At 42.1% G+C, this 24,225-nt stretch overlaps 3 protein-coding genes across 4 annotated transcripts in view; 2 read left to right on the top strand and 1 right to left on the bottom strand.

Moving 5' to 3' along the window:
* Positions 1–206: 206 nt before the first annotated feature.
* hint1 (histidine triad nucleotide binding protein 1) lies at positions 207–2,813 on the bottom strand. Its single transcript, XM_010893632.5, has 3 exons — positions 2,665–2,813; positions 1,142–1,246; positions 207–486 (listed from the first exon to the last, which is right to left on the bottom strand). The coding sequence occupies exons 1-3, from the start codon at positions 2,773–2,775 to the stop codon at positions 322–324; spliced, it is 381 nt and encodes a 126-aa protein (XP_010891934.1). The 5' UTR covers positions 2,776–2,813; the 3' UTR covers positions 207–321.
* Positions 2,814–2,976: 163 nt separating this feature from the next.
* Positions 2,977–6,650, top strand: lyrm7 (LYR motif containing 7). Its single transcript, NM_001303677.1, is given in 5 exon segments — positions 2,977–3,010; positions 3,342–3,414; positions 3,937–4,007; positions 5,764–5,845; positions 6,072–6,650. Coding segments are annotated over 5 exon segments (363 nt in total). The 5' UTR covers positions 2,977–2,992; the 3' UTR covers positions 6,191–6,650.
* A 1,425-nt stretch (positions 6,651–8,075) lies between these two features.
* The window catches only part of cdc42se2 (CDC42 small effector 2), a 32,562-nt gene continuing 16,412 nt past the window's right edge, over positions 8,076–24,225 (top strand). Inside the window, exon 1 of one of the 2 annotated variants that reach the window (XM_029117031.2) lies at positions 8,076–8,311. The gene's annotated coding sequence lies outside the window, so the exon portion shown is untranslated. Of the gene's footprint in view, positions 8,312–9,206; positions 9,329–24,225 lie in introns of those variants that run through there. The other variant, XM_029117033.2, reaches the window with a different exon arrangement.

The following is a 24,225-nucleotide window of genomic DNA, read 5'->3' as shown; positions in this document are numbered from 1 at the left end:
ATGCAGTGTGCCGTGGTAAAGATGAACATGGCCTCCGTCAATTTCTCTGTCTATGTCTAATAAAAAAAATAAAACACTACCCATACCACTGCAGCATGGGTTCAATCCAAGCCCACTATTTAATATCTTTCAAATAGTTTCCCTCCATCAATAAAAAAAGACCAGAAAAATACTTAAGTTTCAGGGAAGATAAAAGGACAACACTGTGGCGCTTGTGTAGTGCATTTATTGACCGTTGATGTATTTTCCCATTAGGTCAACATGACAGACTGACACTGACTGGAGACAATGCACTGGCGTGGCAATGGCCCGCTGGGCCAGTTAGCCGGGGGGCCATCCCAGCTGGCGTCCTCCTATCACGTGTATGTGAATGTGATAGACGGACTGGCCTCCGTCGGGACCCTCGTTCACGATCAGCCGGTATCCCTTGGAAAGGCCCACCTGCTCGGCACACTTCTTCGCCACGATCATGAGGTGACCCAGCAGCTGTGACATCACACAGGGAGGGGGGGGGTTTCAGGGAAACGAGAACAGCAGGAATGTAATGCAACTCCTGGGCGCCGGAATCACATTTGGGCCAAATGTTCTGGGAAATCACTGAATTGCCTTCAGAGACTAAAGGCATTAGCAAGTGCGGACATACATTTTCTTTTATAGCAGTGCCGAAGTCCTAAAGCGCTAACCACTCATGCCAAGCATAAATCATTGTAAAATGTATTAAGGGTTTGTGTTATGACAGGTCTCCGAAGTATTTTAAATGTGATACAATAGATGAATAAAAAGATGGGATGCATCCTTTATGGAAAATAGTCTGTCTAACAGGTGAACAGTTCCATCTGCTGGCCACTGACAGTCCAAAATAGATAAATCAAATTTGTTGACATCTGTTTTCGACTATGTAATGCACTCCTCCTAGCTTAGGTTTTTGTTTCCGACCTAGAAAACAAACAGCTAATTAAGGTCTCTGCGTTTGTTTTGACCGCACAAATCAGCTGAGTTGAGAAGTAGGCCGCAGCAGAAGCACGGACACATAGCAGCTCTTCAGGAAGAGGGGTCTGTCACCGGTCTCTCTGGGTTACGGAGGGCAGGCGGATGAATGTGTTAGCGGCGAATTGATTGGTTGAGGTGGCGTCGTACTTACAGCAGCATCACTGTCCTCTGCTCTAGACAGCTGCACGATCTGCCTCTTCGGCACCACCAGAAAATGAGTTGGGGCCTGGGGGGCGACATCATGGAAGGCTATGCACTGAAACACAAAGGACAAATCTACACTTAACTAGTTTTAGGTAACAGCTCCATGTACATCATTCCAACACTAATTAAATATTGTAAATGCGATCAGTAAAATGTTGTGAGGTAAAGGTAATGTGAGGTGCTGTTGTACACATGTGTTTTCGATGGCGTCGTACATTTGCTTGGCACGGTGACCTTTGACCACAGGAACTAATGTAGAACTACTCTCATCTCGTCCTCAGTCACATCCACCGAATGTGCTGACAGTCTGGTGGAACAATGCATCAAACTTAGCCTCCATTAGCCAATATATGAAAGATGTGAGACGTTCCAGCCACAGTAGGCCTCGACTAAATCGTCTACCAACTAATCACCTACCATAACACCCTCTTACTCTCTACCAAATCTATACATATGGTAGAAGGTATTGAGACTAGGAATTCTGAGGTAGATGTGCTTGGGGTGAAGTGACATGGAAGGATAAATAGTAAATTAATCAAAATAGCAACACTGTTAGTATTGAGTGTAAAGTGTGTGTCGCATTGGTATGCATGCGTGCACAGTATGCATGCATCTACCAGGATGCAGTATGCAAATAACAACAGAGCGTTTATCCCAAGACCACTGCTGAGTAAGCACATTGGACACATGGAAAACATCTGTAGAAAAGAGAAGCCAAGGTGCGTAGATGGAAATGTGGAATGAGTGAAGAGCGTCACAAGTGAGACAATTATGGTGGAAATCATAGCAGTACATCTTTGCAGTGCCCTTTCGAGGGTTAAAGGAGTTTGGGATTGCTAAAGCCAAGAACAACCATAGCATCTGCAGAGGAACAAGTAGTCTCCCAGAAGCTTCCAGAGCAGTAGAAACACCTTTACTGCGGGCGGCAGTGGCCGCTCAACAGCACTTGAATACATACCAATTATGCGGATCGTTGTTTACATAACATTTCAAACCATGTATTGAAATATTACTCTATAACGACTGCTAGTCTGGTCGCGATTTTCATTTCTTGAAAAATGGGGTCACAGTACGGGCCAAACGTTTATAGTTTAGTATTCTTAATGTAAGATCTTCAAACTACGAACTACCCTGAGGCAGACTCAATGTGTCAATGAATGAGATAGACATAACTAGCTGCCGTCCTTGCTATTTTGTATTGTATTTGTCGAAATACCAGGGAAATAATGGCTACTCAAGTATTAGTGAGTAATGGTTAACCAGTTTATAACGGTTTCGCCATCGAAAGTAGCGTCCTATTTTGGTTAGCTACTATAGCTAGCTAGCTAGGTGGTTAACCACGTTACAGTACAGCACTTCCCATTTTACGTTTAGCTAACCAGCAGCACTGGGTAGCTTGCTAGGTTAAAAGTGTTTGTCTGACTGGAGTTCATGCAAATTTGCATATGAATACAAAATCCGAATTCACACCTGATCATCTTCAAATAATATATTTGCAGGAATCTCCTTGCGAATGATTTTCCCGAAGATTGTATCTCCTCCTGCCTGGGCAACCTGCGCTTTCGCTATCTCGTCAGCCATGGCGCAAGGCTTTGGGCTTCTTGAACGCACAGACTTGAGTCTCGTCTGAAGCTATATATGGTGCTAGTAACTGCGTGCCAATTGGTCAAAGAAAAAAAATGCCCCTTTGGATTGGCCGAATTACAACTTCCTAGGGTAAGGACGGAAATGTAAGAGTTTTTGTTCTCTTTCATTTATGTGATCTTGGATGCAGTCTGGGTAGTGTAAAAAAGCCAAGATGGCTTCTCGTTTGAAGGTGAGTGTCAAAACCAAGATTTTTACATGTTGTATTCTATGTTGCGTTCTAAGTGTTCAATAATGTTGTTTTACGAAATCCGATTTCTTTACGATAGTATTATATATGTATATATAAAATATGTTTCGCTTATCTGGGTAGGTGTGCAGGATGATAAACCAGCTCACACGTTTTAGCATTTTTATATAGCTGGCTACGTACGTATAGATAGCTAACTCATTTACTAGGTCCTTAGACTGCCCCTCAGTAACACAGTGAATACTTGCTTGTGTTATTGTAGTGAATTGGTGATTAGTTATTCATTTATTGTTTGTTAAATGTTTTTACATAGGTCCTCAGAGTGTTTAAAGAACTACATAGAACCAGAATGGATGTGTTCAAAGAAGATGACAGAGCATTGACAGGTAACTTCATTTTATCACGAGTTGGTGGTATAGCCACTTGATGATCTTTAATAGTTAGAATTAGGAGTGCTATGTCAAATGCAAAAATGTACACCCCAGTTCTAACGGTTATAAGCTGTCAAAAATATTTTAAATGTGTGTATGTGTATTTTAATTTGTAAGGTACATTTGGTGACCTATATTAGGTTTATTACGATGGAACAATCTTTTCTTTTTAATTACCACGGAGGCTGGTGAAGTTGGCAAAACACTCTCCAGGTTTTTTGGGGATAGTGATAGAATATGGTTTCCTTGCCTTGATGCACTCTAGCAATTTGGTAAAAAAAAGCAGATGGTTAAAAAGTTAATATAATTGTGACTTAATGTAGAATGTATTTATTAATATCTGTAATGTGTTTATTAAATGTTAATTGAAAAACCCTGTTATTCATGAATGCTAACACTAGAAGATATTTTGTCTTATGCAGCGGCAGAGACTGAAACAATTATTTGACGCAATGTACTCTGTTTTACCCTTTAAAGCTGCAAGACTCAAGATTAATGATGAATTCAGGAAGAACAAAAATGAGACCGTGGAGGAAAATATTAATCAGGTATAGTAGGCTGACCTTTGCTGTTATTGATCAGGCAAGCGATTCTGATTACAAAAACCTTGCACAATTGGTCAAAGCTTAGTTTACATGTGCTGCATACATATTGAAAACTGGTATGTCTACTGCTTCAGATGCTATTTGTCTAGACTGAGCACAATTATACACACAGTGGGGAGTATTTGAAACACTGCCGATTTTGCAGGTTTTTCCACTTACAAAGCATGTAGAAGTCTGTCATTTTTTATCATAGGTTCTCTTCAACTGTGAGAGACGGAATCTAAAACAAAAATCCAGAAAATCACATTGTATGATTTTTAAGTAATTAATTTGCATTTTATTGCATGACATAAGTATTTGATACATCAGAAAAGCAGATCTTAATATTTGGTACAGAAACCTTTGTTTGCAATTACAGAGATCATACGTTTCCTGTAGTTCTTGACCAGGTTTGCCCACACTGCAGCAGTTTGGTCCATTCATCCTTACTCTCCAGATCCTTCAGGTTTCAGGGCTGGGCAATACAGACTTTCAGCTCCCTCCAAAGATTTTCTATTGGGTTCAGGTCTGGAGACTGGCTAGGCCACTCCAAGACCTTGAGATGCTTCTTACGGAGCCACTCCTTAGTTGCCCTGGCTGTGTTTCGGGTGGTAGACACAGCCACGACCCATCTTCAATGCTCTTACTGAGGGAAGGTGGTTGTTGGCCAAGATCTCGTGATACATGGCCCCATCCATCCTCCCCTCAATACGGTGCAGTCGTCCTGTCCCCTTTGCAGAAAAGCATCCCCAAAGAATGATGTGTCCACCTCCATGCTTCACGGTTGGAATGGTGTTCTTGGGGTTGTACTCATCCTTCTTTCTCCAAACACAGTGAGTGGAGTTTAGACCAAAAAGCTCTATTTTTGTCTCATCAGACCGCATGACCTTCTCCCATTCCTCCTCTGGATCATCCATATGGTCATTGGCAAACTTCAGACGGGCCTGGACATGTGCTGGCTTGAGCAGGGGGATCTTGCTTGCGCTGCAGGCTTTTAATCCATGATGGCATAGTGTGTTACTAATGGTTATCTTTGAGACTGTGGTCCCAGCTCTCTTCAGGTCATTGACCAGGTCCTGCCGTGTAGTTCTGGGCTGATCCCTCACCTTCCTCATGATCATTGATGCCCCACGAGGTGAGATCTTGCGTGGAGCCCCAGACCGAGGGAGATTGACCGTCATCTTGAATTTCTTCCATTTTCTAATAATTGCGCCAACAGTTGTTGCTTTCTCACCAAGCTGCTTGCCTATTGTCCTGTAGCCCATCCCAGCCTTGTACAGGTCTACAATTTTATCCCTGATGTCCTTACACAGCTCTCTGGTCTTGGCCATTGTGGAGAGGTTGGAGTCTGTTTGATTGAGTGTGTGGACAGGTGTCTTTTATACAGGTAACGAGTTCAAACAGGTGCAGTTAATACAGGTAATGAGTGGAGAACAGGAGGGCTTCTTAAAGAAAAACTAACTGGTCTGTGAGAGCCAGAATTCTTACTGGTTTGTAGGTGATCAAATACTTATGTCATGCAATAAAATGCAAATTAATTATAAAAAAATCATACAATGTGATTTTCTGGATTTTTGTTTTAAATTCCGTCTCTCACAGTTGAAGTGTACCTATGATAAAAATTAAAGACCTCTACATGCTTTGTAAGTAGGAAAACCTGCAAAATCGGCAGTGTATCAAATACTTGTTCTCCCCACTGTATTCTGCTTTCTTTTTCCAGATGATTAAAATGGCGGCTGGAGTTGAAGCGTTTCTTCGTCAAGATGTCGTTCAAGCTGAGCATGTAGCTGAAGATAAGATTCGTACGTTATCATACTTCTTTTTTATTCAACAATATTACATTTTTCAAGCATCTTTATGCTTTATTCTGGTGGAGACAGTGGGCCAGGATTTAAACCCATGTTGCAGTGGTGCATGGCTCCCACAGGCAATGACTTAGAACACCTGTTGTATGGCAACCACAGAAATCACAGGTGATTGAATCACCTTATCAGAATGGCCTTGTCTCCTGTTCCTGTCATTTCACAGGACTCCGACCTCGAGAGAGCCTTCTTCTGGAAAATGTTCCCTACTGCGATACGCCCAGAAATGTGCCATCTTCCAAGAGTGCACCAAAACAAAGTTGCGTTGATGAAACAATTGCATGATGTGAATGACCAGTAATAATAGCTGAATACTTTCTTTCTCACCCATTGAGATGAATCAAGACAAGCGTATTTCCTGACAGCAAACATGAAACATGCAGTGTGTAGTTTTATGTCAGGGTTTTGGTTTGTCATGTGATTAGCTGTAGAATGTGTAGAACGGGAATGTGCATTGAAAATACATGTATATACTTTTGTTTGCTGCTGTGTATTTTGAATTATTGATAAAGGAATACTTTAACTGACTGACACAAAAATATAAGGTGAGTGTTAAACTGTATGAACACCAGATGGCAATGCTGTTCTTTTGTTCCGAACCAAAATTAGCAATGTATTGGAGAGATTGGAGAGAGCACAATATTAATTATGAAACCTGTTATATTTAAGGTCAATTTGAAATGTACACATTTGCAGATGAATGCTGAATTGCAGCATACATAGGCCTACTTAATAAATACCCTATTGAATACAATATTACACGTTTCTCATAAAAGGGTGCTGCACCTGTCTGAGTAGGTGCAAGGTGAATTTCTTGGGATAAGAGCCTCATGTCATCCTGTCCCTTTGCAACAGCCAAGTGGTTGCCGGTTCAAATCCCTGACTTGACTAGTGGGAAGATTTGTTGTTGTGCCCTTGAGCAGTTGTCCTTATTGCTAATGTAATTCACTTAAGATGAGAGCATCTGTAATGGCATAATCTCAAATTAGGCAGGTCTTTGCCATAGGTCTTTCAATGGACTGGTATAATCCAGAAGATGAAAGGCCTTCCTGTATTCTGTCTGCACCAATGAGTTGAATGCTTTTGGTGTCTTCTGTTCTGTACACAAAGTTTGCCATGCTTACAAGGAAGTGGGTGGTTGATCGTCTGTTTTGGTAAACAAATGGTTTCTAAGAGATTTTCTTTTTTTAATGACCTGTTTTACCCATTCAGTGATGGAATCTCATGCTTTTGCCAGAAGGAGCGTGAGAAAGCTGGCAAGAGGGCAAGGTCGCAAAGTGGACAGGGCATACTAAGGCTGTGCTCTTTTCACTGATGCTTTATCAGCATGTCAAATACAGTTGGTAATTTAATGACAGATCGTCCAATTTTGTAATGCAGAGGTATGTGGTGAATGATAATGTCCAGGACTATTTCAGTGCTTGAAGGAAGGAATTCCAACCGCATTTTACTGCAATATACAAGACACTGCCTTTTTTTTTTTTAAACAAGTCTATTATAGGCAGGGCTTTATTTACATCTGAGGCATTTCAAGGATCAAAGTTTTCTCTAATCTACTTAGCTCCATACTTCTTTTCTCTGTTTATCACATGCACTGAAAGTCCAAACTTTTTGGAATGTCATTTTTAGAATGAGTCCTCATGGCCTACTGTCTAAAAATCTGAAGAGTCTGGGGTCTTGAATGAGAACATAAATGCTTTATCATCAGTTCACAACATCTTGTCTGAGTGCCGGTCTCTTAGGCTACCTTTATAATACTTGTCTTACCCCACTGCCCAAACATTTATATAATGTTAACACGGTACTGTAAAATATGTGGAATTTAATAGAACAAAATTTATTTACATACCATGGCAAAAATAGTACAATTGCAGGAATTAAAATACAAAGGAGACTAAAATATTTTGTCCACGACCAAATCTCACAGGGGGCCCTGAAAAGGCTAGGGTTACGTAACAATACTAGTAGGTATACATATGCTACATGAAATTCTGTAGGACAACTAATGCAACCACAATGTCATGTATTTGAAACTACACTGTGGACCTGCATTGACTGCTGCTATTTAGCACGAGGGGGCGCTGCTAGGTCATATGATTTCTTTCCCATAGCTTTCCAGTGGGAGTGTTCTTAAGTCAGCCCCCCTCCCGCCTGTTACCGACTGATTTCTCCCTATTAAATTCGGGCAGTCTGTAGCTAGTAGTAGTAAGGGGTCTCGCATTATTTTCTGGATTTTTATCTTGAAATCGTCAAGCTGTAACGGCAGGCATCGGTACCTCGTTTTATTCAGCGGAGGACCCACTGCACGCTCGCGGAGGTTTCTCTGCACAGGTGAAACAACAATTTTCCGCATTGGTGGAGGATTGCATTTGGATATCGCATCAGCAATTGAACCGCTCAATATCGGTAAGACTGCGGTTTGTCGCGCCTTTATGATAGCGTATCCAATATCGTCTTTCTATGCTTAGCCTATATATTTTTTTTTCATTTTTCGTGTGGTGGATGGAAAGACTATTTAATGAGTTATTATTTTGAACCACGTAACCCTTACCTGATAACTGCTACTGAATTCTGAAAAACACAACAAAAAACAATACCATTGTGTGCTATTACGTTAAGATGAACACCTGCAATTTGGCATCCATGGTTAGTAAGGCTGCCCATTCCTGTGTTGAGAGCTGTTGTAGGCTGCTGAATCCAACGTGAGCACCATGAAATCATCAGGCAGCAGTTTGAGAAAGGTAGCGAGCAGGTCCTAGTTTCCCATCTGGACGGGTGGGTTTCTTGAGAGACCAAAATGTGGCTTTACTTGCTTTCGTATCATAAGCTCATCTTATTCGTTTTATTCGCGCTATATTAGTTACAGGGAAAGCTGTATTATGTCAGTGAATTTTCTGCTGGCAGCAAATGGATGATGTGCAGAGGATGAGTCAGTTTTCTAATTTCCAATTGTATGGTTCTACTGCCGTCATACTGTGGAAAATTAAGAATACTGGAGTGATTTCCGCAGTTCGATCTGTTCCAAGAATGAGAATGTAACCGTATAGTACATCAAGGGAATTAATAGTTGGGGTTCTACACAAAATGCATTTTCAATTGCTTGACACAAATGGGCGTGGAAAGATGATGCATATTATAGTTATTGGGGCTCCAATAGCCACCACAATAGAAACATTTTGTATGTCATTTATATTCTTAATCTACAGCTCATATGGCCTGGCAATAATTAACATGGTATTTTGGGCCTACCCCAGCTGTCATCCAAACTGGTTTGGCTAAATGTAACAACGTTTTGCTTCGTGATTGATACGGTTAGAACTTGGAACGATTTTCTTGCCTTGAACAAAACTTAGTGGTGGAAGGAAATTAAAACGTGATTTTTGATCAGTCAAAACTGGTTTTGGAAGACACGGCGAGTTTTTGGTAAGTGTTGTCATCTATGCGTTGTAGGTAGGAGAAGCTGGGTGACTGACTGGCAATAGGGCATTGTCTTTCTCTGCTAGCACTGAATTTGCTGATAACCTCTTTATTGAGAACAAATGTACCAACCACAACTGCAATGTGTGGTTGTTTCGCGTGCAATCTTAATTTTGGATTATGTCTAAAATGTAAACCTGATGACCTGCAAATTCTATCATTTGTCCTTCTAGGCTTCTAACATTGCTGACAGGCTTTTGTCCACATATCAGATTCCACTCAGCAATGCAGTGTTCTTCCTCTCCATCACTTCCCCACTCCATCTCTTCCTCTCTCTGTCTCTCACTCGGTCTCTTCCTCTTTCCATCTCTTCCTCTCTTGTTTCTCACTCCCTCTCTCTCAACCTCAGCTGTGGCCCGCAACTCAAGCCGGTATCCCCATGTTGTCGCTAACATTGTGTTAATCAAAGCCCTGTTTTCGTTAAGGCTCATTTTTACTTCCACTTAAAAGCATTTGCACGGTCAACATTGTGGGTGGATTGTGTGCATTTAGTTATTTTCAGGGGGAGGGTTGTTATGTTTTGACGGGGCAGTTCGCACCTGTGATTTGTTTTCTAGCTTTCTTTTGTTTCACTTACGTTTGTATTCTGTGATTGGTCAGCAGTTTGCGCACCCCCCATTGTCCCGGGATAATATGACCCCTCTCCCCCACTAAGGCAAAGATTTGAAGTAAGCGAGCACACCGCGTTCGGGGCCAATCGTGAAAAATTGTTCAATTTTTGTCATGCAACCGATGTCTAGCGGGACCTTTGGAGTCCCTTAGAGCCGAACTGTGCTAAAGGCAGTGGAGGAAACCCGCCAAAGTGCTAACTGATTTACTGGTTGACCATGGACATGACGAGTCCCTTAGGAGCCATTGGCCCTGTTGGGGGTGTGTCGGGAAGGGCCACTGTCGTGACATACAGAGGCCCAAGATCATGCCTCATATGGGGCCTTTTCGGGACCTCACCGCATGCCTCTGTAACCCCTGGGTCTGAGTCAGTGGCTCCATGGACTAATTATTACAGACTTGGGTTTTAGGGTGCCTAGATTGTGGTCCGCAATAGGGTAGTGTGATTGTATTTGGCAATGTGACCTTGTTTTAAACGGGCCATGACTTGAATTAGTCTCGGCGTGTTCAATGACTTTTCACAGTATGACTGTTTTTCGCAGTCAGTACTTAGACTAAATTAAAGCAATAGTCCTTAACTCTTTGTTATATTTTTGGATGAATGAATTAACTGTCAATGAAACTCACACTGTAGGATCGCTTTAGGCCTGGGTTTATAGGCAAATTAAATGTTCACCCCCGATATAGCCTTAACATGGGTAATAGCACCTCTTGCAACCATCACTGAGTCTGAACGGTTGCATATGTTCAGGCTCCTTCCATAGCATTTGTCCCAATACAGCATACAGTGTATTGACTGCTTTGTCCCTGTTTGCATTAAGTTTCTTAAGAATGTAGGATAATATTTATCTATTTTGCATGTTATACGATATCTGTGCCACTGAGTCACTATTAAATGCGGTTTTGTGCTCAACCACCCTTACTGGCTTGCTTAAACTATTATCTCTGAAAGACCATTGACCCATGTGGATCATGGCCATTTCTTCTCAGTACAGCGCCTCCTCCTGCTGGCCTTTTATTCTTTTCTTTTCGGTCAGATAGAATAAAAGATCGAGGGCGGTTAATTAATCACATTCCTTTTGAAGTGTCTTTCCTTTCAGTGTTCAGTGGAGGAAGTGGTGACCTGCAGTGGTCATGTCTGTGGTGGGAACTCTGCATCCACGCCATGTAGGCTCCAGATGTATCGCCGGCACCACACAAAGGCCAGGGCTTCGGAAATGTAGTTAGAATAGGTAGCGCAGTTTTACCGAAACGCTGTAGCCGAGTGGTCTGAGATGGCGACTGGGGCCTGTGACCTCCGTACTAGATAAAACACTCCTGGCATGTTGATGATTGCATGCGCCTAACCTTACAGGGACCTCGGCCTCAGAGGTTTAGGGAAACACAAAACTTCAGCTGTAATGAAATAATTACGTCCCGGATCGAGGCTGGTATGTTGTTGTTGATCGTCATTGAAGAAATGCCTCAAAATTGACTCAAGAAATTCCTCTCAAGTACCAACCTGTTAAATGACACTGTCCAGTCTTTTGTCATCCCAGAGCTGGGGTCCTGTCTGACAATCCCCTACATCACCAACAGCTGGTGTCTGAAGGAGAGGTGGTAAAACACCCGGGAGAGATTATAACACCCTCTGGGGTTAACCCCGCTTAGCAGACAGTTCAGGTCTGAAGGTGCAATCTGGATTATCAGAAAGAAACTAACTGTATTTAACAAATTAGACACACAAATGATTACCAGCCATTGAAATGGCTTTTGTCAATGTCGCTGATGTAACCTCATTATAGATTAACAAGGTCTAATTGAGTGAAGTGGTGCCAATATTATCACAATTGATCAAATGTATTTCATGAAGCCCTTTTTACATCAGCCGTCTTAGAGTTATTTCCAGTTACCGGTTTGAAAGATATGAGAATTTTTAATTGTGCTACTAAGTGGGAATACATTTTTTTTTTTGGTCAACATTCCACACAAAGTACTCTTGTCGATGTGGCGTATAAATAAAAACAAACGGAATATATAATCAGAACTATTAACTCAAGGACAATCTATCCCTAGAGTTCAATTGCTGAGGAGAAAACACTGTTGACTCTAAACAACACAGTGAATCTATTTCTCGGATTCGGTGGGTTAGGTGGAATTGAACATTGCTCTCATATGCACAGGGGTGTTGCTGTCTAATGAAAACATTTTGGTAATTGAATACACCTAATACGAATGATCATGTGAGTCCTGCCTTAAGTTTCCATCTATTTTACCGTCCCGTCTGGCATAGAACCCATTGCAAGGTTTCTTTATTCAGTTTCTCCAAAAATCCAAGTTCCAGGCAGAAATGGATTATGTTGGTATAGAGCCACAGCAAGCATGTAACACCAATTAGTCGGGTGTGCTGAGGCTATTGCTTTACGACTGTATTTTAGTTGTGAATGTCACGAGAGAATTCAGCAAATTACACATGATGCCGTATTTGAATCCCATTTTGTAAGACAATAAAATGGGATGACAATAGAAGGGCCTACAATGCCATTTTGCAGGGGTCACAAATGGAAACCTGTCCTGCACAATTCATCTGGAAAAATTCCCATAGTAAAAAAGGAGCATTAATTCCTGGGTACAAGCATCTTCTGAATCTCTTCTGTGACGTTATGAGGAAATCAGTGGGATGGATGCGGCCTACAGTCCAGCGTCTGCCGGCGAACGGGGTGAGCCGTCTTGTGTAATTGGAGTTTTACAACATATTTGTAGAAAACTAAAAGATTAAAAGCTTAAGACCTAATTGTTTCCATAACCTCTTGAGCGCAGCTGTGGGTTTACGTAATTGTGTTACAGTTCGCCTCTCAGATGCTGATTATCATCTAGAAGCTTGTTTTTGGTTATAAATCAGTGGATCTCGTGTTAGGGCCTGACTCAAATGCAGTACAGTTATGACCCGGCTACGTTTTTGAAAGAGAGCAAGCCAATTCATCAATGTGCTTTTATTTTGTGTTACTCCCGGGTCCTTCAGTTCAGAATCCATAGCAGCTCCTCTGCTTAGAGAGACAAAGACGTGTCTAGTCAGGTGAACGGCCTATATGGAGTAACGTGAAGCTGTCCGTCCGTGAGCACTGAAAGGGGTTTTCCCTACATGAGCTCCGGCTTTATCACATTCTGAACAGCTGTGGTTGTGAAGCTGAGCCACGAAGTTTGCCGAGATTGGAGCTACCTCGCTTTCAGAGCTGCAGGCATACTGCTGTTGGTTACACTCTGTGGCCCATTGCCTCAGCATGTCCCTTGAGAACCTATGAGAACCTATGTTCTCCAGGGTCTGCCCCAGTCTCCCCTCCACGTCAGCCTGGTCGTCAGAGACTTCAGAGCGCAATGTCACGGGTCGGGGTTATCCAGCACAGCCGATCCTTCTTTTCTCTTCTTGTCGAAGGTTTGGCTACATGGACATTTTTTCTTTGAAGGGATTTTTTTCAGAAATGCACACTTCATTGGACTGGCAGTAGGGAAAGTTTGTGGAGTCCGTAATTTTTGTTGTTGTTGCTGAAAGCGCAGTTGGCCCGATTCAAACCCATCCTTGGCTGTGACCAGACAGTTGTCATTAAAAAAAAAAGAAAAGAGGGGGGGGGGGTGGGGGGGGGTTCAGCTATTCCACTCTGGGAGGAGTCTGATTTAAACTTCTTTGTAGGTCACGATGCAATTAGCAGGCGTCTGCTTTGACCGTTGATTTACACCACAGCAGTCACCGCTAAAGGTTTAAAGCGTGTCTCGTTTTCGTTCCCCCGCATACGAGGGAGTGACTGTCGTCGGACTCTGAGACCACTCTTTAACGCCTCCGTTAGATTGGTGACCGCAAGCTTCTCTGGAGTACTTTGACCTTTGGTGACCCTGCAGGTCTCAGTCAGTATGCCATCTCGTGTGTTTGAGGCTGATTGCGTGCATTAGATACCGTGTGCGCGCGCGCGCTCAGACGTGACGTTACTGTATTGCTGACATCAATGTGGATGCAAGGGAGTCTGGAATGTTACTCTCACGCCGGCTCCAAATATTTTGTCCATCAAAACAAGTGCAAGCAAACCTTCAAACCTGTTCAGGTTATCAAATGTGAGATGTTTTTGTTTTTTTTGGGGGTGGTGGTGCTGTAGCCACACAGTAACTGCGTGCTTTAACACACTTCAAGCGAGTCTTGGCTTTAACGTTATGCTTAACTTCATTAGTGTTCCCACAAAATTCATATCTATCTTATTTTCGGTCTGGCAATACCCGGTTCTACTTGTAAAACCTGAAACGGTGTAATCTCTTCTCATTTGTTGAACAACCTGATGCAAAGCCCCTTTTTTATAGACAGTGTCTCAATAGTTCTGGCTTGCATTGCCTAGGCCGTTCATTGTCTACTGATCAATCGGTAAAGGTACGTTTGCATTGCAGGACTAGTTTGTGTGTTTGGTGTACATGCTTTCAATGTTTTCAACTCCTGGTTGCACCTTGTTTGGCAAAAACAGACATAAGTTTATAACAGACAAAAACTGAGTACAGCCAGTACTTAGCTCATACTTTCCAGCGAATTATTTTATATTCAACACACCAGGTAGGTAATCCTATACTAACACAGCTTTCCCAGTAACAATCTGCACTCTTTGATTAACCAGGGCTGGGAACCCTGAGAAAGCTGTGTGAAATTAATAATGTTAAATGCTTTGCCAGAAGTGTCAGTGCCAGGACACACCCATAATGCTTTACAAAGCCTGACACATCATCCGTCCGCACATCATCCCTCCTCACGTCATCTGTTCCCCTCGTCGCCTCACAGTCCGATACAGTACATATGGTATGTCTGTCTTATGTTGAAACTCCTAAATAAGCCTTTAAAATGCTCAACTCGGGTCTTCAATCTGGAGTCATCATGACCCTACCTCTAGTTTCAACTTGTTCAATTTGAGGATACCCCCCCGTGCTCTCTCTCACACACACACAGACACACTGTTATTTTTCCCCCCTGAGAGCATTGTGCTGCTAAGCACTGTGTTTGTACTCAACCCTGCAGGATGCTCAGTAGCCATCTAATCTAATCCAGCAGCCATATGTTTGTATTTGAGGTCCTCCGCTGTTTGGGCCGTTCCTTCCTCTCAGTCAAGTACTGTATTGGCCTGATCCTGTGATTGATGGTTCTGCTCAGTTTGAGTTTGGTGAACTTTAATGTTATTCACCTTGTGTTCAGAGTGGTAGATGTGCCTTTCTGTGTTGTTCCAGCCCCGCGGACACATTTTGTGAAGACCTGAACAACAGTCACTGGAAGCTGAGCTGATCACACGTTTGAGTGGATTTTCAGACAGGCTGGTTTGCAAACATGTCATGTCTCATCACGGTTGGAGCGTATTTTAGCTGAGGCTGTTTACAGCAGACCTAATGAGGGCAGATCTTAACATGGCCTGGAGGTGTCCAGAGTGGGGGGGGGGGGGGGGGCTGCACTGGCACTTCTAATTTGATTACAGGGGATTTGTATACCACTAAACACCAGTGTACTGGACATTGGCAATTGAACATTTAAAGGGGCACTCCAGGCACGTGATAACCAGAGTGAAACGGCTAAGAAAAGACACACTGACATGTCGTCAGCCAATCAAAATACAGCATGAAATAACGTCCAGGTGCGCTGTGGGTCGTTTGGGTCGGTTGTCACTCTTCTCTCGTCTAAACCCGTGATTGGGGGGGGGGACTGTCCTTGGATTAGGTTCTCAAGTTTCACCTTTTCTGCCTACTTTAAAAGAAAAGGCGACTTTTGAGCCTTGAGGCACTCCTTAACATATTTGGAGGTCATGTTGAACTGGAGCTGTCATTATTGCCTGTGTTTGTCACCGAAAATTGTTAAACCAATTATGTCAAAGCTTCAGACAAATCCCAAAAACTAGCTGTACAACTTTTTGCATCCAAGTCATTGACAAAATAATTTACACAAGATGCTGAAGTAATGGCATGGTCTACTGGCCTAAAAGCTGCTTTAGTTTTTAAAATACAGTTTTCAGTTTTAAAAACAGGGCAAAGTTGCTTATTTATCAAAGATTCCAGAATATTCAAAGAGGTTTTGAAATGTGGCGATAAGTGTAATGGCAGCGCTCAAGCTGCTTTACATGCTTAACACATATTACTGGGTGCCTAGGTTGTGTTGAATACGTCACTTACTGGGCTAGAAATGAGTGAAGCTGCACACGTAAGCAGTCCAGGTTTGTAGACTGCATTTATGACAATCAACCTCCTCGGTCACTCCCTTCATTACCCCTGACAGCTGGAGACGGATATTATCTCCTGTCTCATGTTGAGGGGGTGGTGTGGTGTGGTGTGGGGTGGGGGGGCGGTGGGGGTGGGGGGGGTGCATTCTTCACTTAATTAAGGCCTGTCTATTGAGGACATGCAAGCTGAATCTGCAGATAGCCAAATTAGCTTTTTATTAAATTGCCCTGAGCGATATCGCCCTGTTCGGCTAGAAACTAATCACAAAATCCATGTCATGTCTGTGGATGGAGAACCCACTTCCTCATCCATCGAACTAAAATGTCCAACTTTTAAGTGAGGAATGTAAGGAGAGGGTTTAATGCAGAGCCGTGGATCTGATTTTATTGTTGGAACCCAGCCCAGACCTGAAACGAGGACTCTGTTAATCTCCTTGCTCTCAGACCCTTAGGTTTTCTAATTATGAGTTAGATAAAGTGGAATCCCCATTTCTCAAGCTGAATCCCCAGATGCATAGCAATGGACTTTATTATTATTATTATTATTATTATTATTATTGTTTCTCTCTTCCAACTGAAGGTTCTGTAGTTTACCTTTTTATGAAATAAAAAAACCAAGGAAAGTGTAGGTTTCTGGATTGGCCAGTCTATCATCCCAAATTACTTCTGAAATAGAAGAACTCAAGGAGTGAGCTGAGGTAGGGGAGAGATCTACCTAGAAAGGGATGTGCCATAGAAAAAACATATCTAGCCACATGCTAGGCATTTTATTATTATACCTGCCTTTTTTCCTTTTCCCAATTTAGTCTCCCAACAAACTCTGGAGAGTTGAAGTTCACAACTTGCATTCCCCCTAGGCATCCAAGTCCAGCCATTCTGCATTTTTCCTCATTACCTTTCTAATGAAGAAGTCAACAGGGCCAACCCATGTGAAGGCACACTCACTCCACTTCACCGCCTCAAGCCCAAGCTGCCGAATGGAGTTGCGAGAGTTCAGTTAAATCAGAAAATCCCTGCTGACAGTGCCGCCCCTTCATGGGCAGTGGCCATTTTAAGCAGGGGGCTTTCATGGCTCTTGTCAACAAGCTGCAACTGTAGTGGGCAGCTTGATTCTGGCAGTGCTCCTTGTGGATGTGAGTTCTGTGTGGAACTTCTCAGGGCTCTCTGTGACATAATCCATTATTACGGCTATGCCGTAGAGTACCTGATCGACTAAAGCTGGCTTTTAGATGTAACTGAGAAAGATTGGCTGAGGGTGCACCCAACGTTTCGGAAATTATTCAGAATCGTGTGCCACTGCATTAGAACTGAGTAATATGGACACAAATCCATATTACAACAAATTGTATTGTGCATATGGGTCAGTGATTAATGAAAGTTCTCAAAACATTCCAAAATGTTTAAAATAATTTTCATAAACATATAAAACGTTTTGCCTTTTTTAAAAACTTTTTTGTGTTTATTTTAATATGCCAGATATCTAATGCATTTTAATTATTAATCAAATAATCTGTTCCTTCAACTGAGTTTTCACCATATGCATTTCCCGTGCTGCTCAAAAACTCAGATTTGTCCGAAAGCGCTCTTCATGAGTTGCCAAGACACCTTAAATAGAGGTCTTTGGACAGATGAGTCAAAACTGAAGCTTTTTGGGTGCAATGTGTCCCATTATGTCTGGCGAACATCAAACACTGCATTCCTGAGTTTTGACCCTGTGTCAAGCTGAAATATCGGCTGTAGTATTGTAGTTTGAAGATGCTCGGCCGCCTTAACCTGGACAACCATGAATTCTGTTTTGTATCAGAGTTCAACAGGAGAATGAAGCTTTCCTGACTTATGCAGCAAGGTGATGATCCACAATTCGCAGAGGAAGTCTGCAGCGGAATGGCTGGAAAGTAAGAGAGAGAAAATATTCTGAACAAAAATATAAACACAACATTCAACAATTTAAAATATGTGTCTGTTTTCAGATCTGTGAGAGAGAGCGCTGCAAGCTTAAACAAATTTTGCACAAAAACAGCTGAAATATTCCCCTGCTATAAGAATTGTGATCAAGGTATTTCAGTACACTACATTTTGGGCTGAGTCGGGGTCAATATGCACTGCGAGAATAATCATACTATAATTACTTTCCACACCCCGAACCAGTGCTCAGTTTGTAAATTTAGAGTTCTTACAAGTTGAAAGCGGATCCACTTTGAAAGGGACAAGGTGTTATAAACGAGTTATAACAGAAAAATCCTCACGCCCGTGCTGGTAAATAAGTAGATACGACAAATTAAATGCCATAACAGTCATCACTGACGAAACGAATCTGTGACCACCTTATTAAATTATGGGATTTACTCTAACAACAAAACTCATCTCTTATTGTAATTCAAGCATTGCACCCAATCCACAGATAGGCCCAGCTAACTACACCATAACATCAAAATGATCGGGTCATTCCAAACAATAGCCATGAAGCTCTCCTACTCTTTCGGCTGTTTAGGTTATGACTGACCCAATGGTTTAAAAACCCATTAAAAATAGCCCAATTTTCAGAAAACCTCACGATCTGGCAACACTGGCTGGATAATACGTGCCTTTTTGGCAGCCCTGTCGTGGGGGTACACTCTTTTGTTTTTTTTGACCACTTTTGTCAGACTTGTGTATTATACTTATAAAGACCTATAAACGTATCATTCTAATTATGTGCAGGTCCCAATAGGTTCCGGATAAGAGTCGCCATGATCTGGATCTGTCAAAAAACCCAGAACCCTCCAATAAATACCTGCCACAGCCTAATCTAGATGCCTTCACTTGTTGTGAAGGGAAAAAATTAAGCGCTATTGTCATTTTCTGTTACATAAATGGAGCATTGCTGTGTCCACGCTCGTGTTGTCCGTTATCTTTGCCTCCAGTTGAAAAGGTCTTCCCTTCACACTTCCCATGTCCAAGACAACTGACCGGGATTTTACCATCTAATGTGTGGGGGCCGACGTGTCCAGGCCCGGGGTCAATGCTCAAGGCGTACCCGGTGGCCCTGGAGGTCAGGGAGACATGGTGAATCGTGTCAATTAGTGGAACGATGCTTAACCAAGCCAGGTCCAACATCTGTGAATGTCCTAGAGTGATTTAGGCCTAATCCATTCTGTGCCGGTGTTGTTCTTAAATAGCTCCGCCCCAGATAGTGTGACATCATTGACAGTCTTGATGCGTTGTGTTCCCCTTTGCTTTAACCCAGCTAAGGCGCTCGTAGTAGACCACATCCCCATGACTCACCTTTTGGATTGGTAGAACAGGGTGCTGTTTATTGGCATGCCTCCGCCACTGGACCGCAATGCTTAAGTGACTAATGGTAACGCAAAACCGCATATGTGCCTTCTGGTGTTAAGGCAAACACTCTGGACATGAGAGGAAGAGCTACACTCTGGATGTTGTCAACGGAGCCGTTACCCTTAACAATGCATCCATTGTTTTCTCTCCCCACAACAACCACAGGTCAGAAACCACAGGACAGGTCTGAAAAATATCAGACTACGGTGACAATTAAGGTTTTGAGGAAACCCGGCAACGGTGAACGTTTCGGCCCAATTGAACGCGCCGCCAGCCTAATACCCAAGGCGCGGTTTGTTGTGGGTGTGTGTTGCAGTGACAGTCTTGTGATTTGGGTGTTATGAATGATGGGCTTGTTCCTCATTTGTGTTCTCCATGATGTCATTACCAGGCCGTGACTTTTTGCATTAAAGCCCGACGTGATCTCGGCGAAAAGGAAGAGAATGCCCGGATGCATGGCAGTGGACAGGTCATGTAAATGCTCCGTGACACTGCGTGAGGCCTGCATCTGTACGTTATGTGGGAAAACTGAATAAGCATCACAGAATCTACTTGAATATCAGTCCAGTTTGATCGGCCCCTAGTGGGGTTCTGACGAGGCCAGGATCACGCTTCAATTAAATATTGCGGCAAGGAAATGAGAACCTGTTTTGTTGTCACCAAGACTCTCATTTATTGTCCAACTTCTAGCTTACAAGTTGACACTCGGCAGGTTTAAAAAGAAGAAATAGTTTGGTCTGCTTTGGGTTTTCAATATCACAATATTGCTAGTTTCACTATCCTACCTAATGCTTCATTCAGTTGGTGTTTCATATTCAACCCTGCAATACTTCACAAGGCCAGTGTATTATGCAGAGCTATTTGATTTGTGTGCAATACGCAAAATAACTACATTTTGCATACTTTCGTAAGGTTCATTAATCACCTGACTACATTACTACAGAAGTTTCAACAATCAACAGTTCCTGTTTTGTATTTTTTTTTATAGGTCACCTGTTGGCCTGGTTCAAAAGCTGTTTGGTAGGGACTTGGATTGTACAGGCTCACTGTGAGGTCCAGTATGGTGGTTGTTGATTGAGAACCTGTTAGGTTTTATTTTTGTCCTGTTAATCTGTATCTAATCTGCAGGGGGTCCACAGTTCTGCTTCAGCCTCACTTTCTCTTACTTTCTCTCTCTATCCCTCTTGGTTTTTCTCTCTAGGTTTCTCTTTGTTTGTCTGTTTTGCCCTCTTTTTTTTCTCTCCCTTTCTTTTTCGCTGCTGGTTATTGCACCATAATTCATTATCATTTTATTTAATGAGACTTTAATTGCAAAATCTTAAAGTTTATATATTTTTGCCAAAATCTGAAGGTTATGTCCACTCAATTTGATTGTGTGAAATAGTTAAATTTTGTTTCAACTTAATTGCCGAGCTATTTTTTGTCTTTGGAATGTTTTGTTCAAAACAATAGAAATGTATATCTACACAATTATATTGTGTATAACATTGCTACATAATTTTTGTTTAAGTAGATCCAAAGGTTCATTTATTAGTGTAAATAGAAAAGGAGAGACTGGTCTAACTGAAGTCACTTGTCTTATCCAAAGAGGAACGATGGAGGTAAGCCAGCGGAAAGACTGATTGTGAGAGAGAGGGACATCCTGCTGTTTGTTGGATGGAATGAGGCCGGAGGAAGCATTGGTGAGAAACCGAAAAAGCGTGCCATTCAGGGCAGTGCAGATGGCCAGGAGCGCTTTTGTTGCTGTATAATCGGTGGTGTACTGCTAGGCTAGCACTGCATGTGTCATTCAGCTTAGAGAGGTCTGTGTTGGGTTTTATCCTAGTGGATGCAGCCTAGTGCACAAATGAATGAACTTGCAAATGGTTTGTAAACTGTTTAGTCAACGGCTTGTCTAGGCCCCATCTCAGCTCTGCCTCATTTTGCATTTATTTATATTTATCGTTTGTTATTATTCTCAGCTCTGTTAAAATTGAGCTGAGGTGCATGTATCAGGACCTCATTCACATCTTGCTTGGTCTTATTTTTAAAGCCTTTGCTTACTGTTGCAGTCTTTTTAAAGTGCAGGTATTCTTCCACAGGCTAAAATTTCTCAGACAATCTTGTTACATAAGAGTGACTTATCACACTTTTTTTTTTTTTTTTGGTCTTTGTGAAAGATTACTGTAGATTAGTGGCACCATATGGTCAAGTTAAGACCTTCGCTGTCTGCATTCAGCTGCCTTGTGGAAAAGGCAGTTTCAACTAATCTGAAATTGAACCAAACACAACGGGGGAATATTTTGATATGTTGCTAAACAAGTAAGGAAAGTTGTGCTATTGTCAAAGGCTGCATGCATTAACAATCTAGGCAACCAACAGAGTTGGGGAGTAAAGGATTACAAGTAATAAGTTACATGTAACCGATTACAAAAAAAACAGTAACTGTAATCCGTTAGGTTACCAACAAAAATATTCAAATCGTATTACAGATCCTTTTGAAAAAATGTGTTACTTTTGGATTACTTCAATTGAAAAATTTAAAGTGCACGAAATAATTGACAAGTTCTATGTTTGAGTTTATTATTTAATGTTATAGAAACCTCGTTATTTGAACCAAAATATGAATTGCGCTCCTCAGTTGAGGCCTCAGTTGATCATCATGCGCGCGAAGGTGGACGCGCATTATCGGTTTAGTTACGGCGGAAGCGCTAGTTTAAATTTCTGTAAAAACAGAGCATATCTTCGATAATATATGCCGAATCATATAAAAATTGATTTAGTTATCTACTCTACGCATAATTCTCAGAACAATGATAGGCAATAGGCCTACCTGGTGTTATATATTTTTCAAGTTTCAAGGCACCGAACAACACAGCCAGGAAGAGTTGCACCGAATAACCTTTACAGGAATTGTTTAAAAGGATTAGGCAACTTTTTGTTAGATAGCTGTAACATGGCGCTGCCTTCAAGATAAAATATTATATGGAATTTACCACTACATTTGAGGAGAAAAGGTGTGTTGGGAAGCACTCTGCCCAAGGATGATTATTTGCCTTTTACTCCGTCCGTACAGGTAGGCCATGTGATTCTGCTTGCTTTGCATCTCTGAAAATTGTGTTCATTGGTTATCATTGGCTGCTGACGTCATTTACTTTAAACTATGATGAAAAGCCATCACTGGTGGCCATACTAATCTCACGCTACGTTCGCGAGGGTAGATCTTATTTCTATGTGGGTGTTGGGTTACTGCAGCATTTTGACAATGTTGGTTGTGGACCAAATCATCAGACTACTGCAGATTTATTTTATGAGCGAAATGCTACGGATATCTTTTATACAACGCCAATACCCTTTTCGAGTAATGTTTTGAAGCAATTAAAACATTAATAAAACTCAGAACAGGCATAATCATCATTAGATTTTTGGTTATGTTCTGATGAAAAGTCAGATTCTGGAAGACCAAGGTTTATTGGATTAATTGGAATGACTGAATATCTGACAGACCTTTAGCGTGTAATGTGGAGATGTAGCCCTATCATTTTGAAGTAAAAAGCAATGGAAACCCATTTCCAAAGGCACTGTAGCCCACATGGTAAAATGCGAATTCCGTTTTTGGCCAGCTATGTAAACTCTAACATCGATTGATCCCGCAAAAGGTGTTCAGTTGGTTATAGGCTATTCCTATTTGTTTTCCAATACCTCTTAATATGAAAGTAATCAGATTAGGTTACTGAGTTTGTGTAATCAAAAAGTTACGCGACTGATTACAAATGTAAACAGGTAACTTGTAACTAACGCATTACATTTTAAAAAGTAACCTACCCAACCCTGGCAACCAGAATAGTGCCAAATTTAGACGCCCATGGGGCACACCTTGGCCACGCTCACGGGGCAACACATTGCCGCAATGTTCCGGAAGAATCAAAGTCCCACCTAACATTAAAGTAACAATCAAATACAAATGGGCCTTTTGGTGCCACAATGCAAGAAAGAAGTTACCTGTCATCTGACCGGCCACAATGTCTGGACGCCGGAACAATAACGCAGGTCAGGTACCACAGGAGTAGCCGCTACCGCGAGAACACCACAGCTGACTGTGTGTGGCAAAATGACCACGGGGGTACGGCATTCATTTGTGGGAGCCTTAAGAGGATTGTCTGGTTGACAGCTGGTGGGGCCGCTTTGGGTCGGGGAGTTTCTAGGCCTGGGAGATCGGTTCTGCCTCAGGGTGGGGCCAGTGCGTCAAAACCACTATCACGGTTTGGCCAATTTTAGTTCAAGCTGGCCTCATTGCCCTGTGGCGAGGTCGTTGTTTGGCCTGGGACATTCTTTGGATGTCTTATCTCACAGATGTAAACTGTTTAAACTTGCTGTCCATTTCAGTGATGGGACTTGAGTTACAATGTAGGAATTTCCTGGCGCTTTATTTTTTGACAGGGAAACGTGCAACCTTGGTATGACTCTTGTTAAAGGGTGGTCATGTTTCACATTTTCATAGTCATATGTGTGGATGACTACCAAAAAACGTCAGGACTGCTCTAAATTCTTATGTGCAGGTTCCTGCTCGACAAATATACCACGAGTAGCGGTGAGATAGAGATGACAACATTAGGTGTCGGCTGGAATTGCAGTGTGTATGCATAAATATTTACACTGACTGTGTGTGTCTGTTGGTTTATACGGGTGAGAGCGCCATGGACAAGTCTGCAGGTGGTCTCTTGTTCGTCC

Source organism: Esox lucius, chromosome 23, assembly GCF_011004845.1.
Source record: "Esox lucius isolate fEsoLuc1 chromosome 23, fEsoLuc1.pri, whole genome shotgun sequence".
Classification (NCBI taxonomy): domain Eukaryota; kingdom Metazoa; phylum Chordata; class Actinopteri; order Esociformes; family Esocidae; genus Esox; species Esox lucius.
The sequence above is the reverse complement of the archived record's forward strand: the minus strand, read 5'-3'. Positions and strand labels throughout refer to the sequence as shown.

Excerpts from the sequence above, each read along its gene's own strand:
- hint1 (XM_010893632.5), bottom strand. The coding sequence starts at position 2,775 with ATGGCTGACGAGATAGCGAAAGCGCAGGTTGCCCAGGCAGGAGGAGAT. Across the intron at positions 1,247-2,664 it reads TATTATTTGAAGATGATCAG|TGCATAGCCTTCCATGATGT; the intron begins GTGTGAATTCGG and ends TTTGTGTTTCAG. Across the intron at positions 487-1,141 it reads CAGAGGACAGTGATGCTGCT|CTGCTGGGTCACCTCATGAT; the intron begins GTAAGTACGACG and ends GTGATGTCACAG.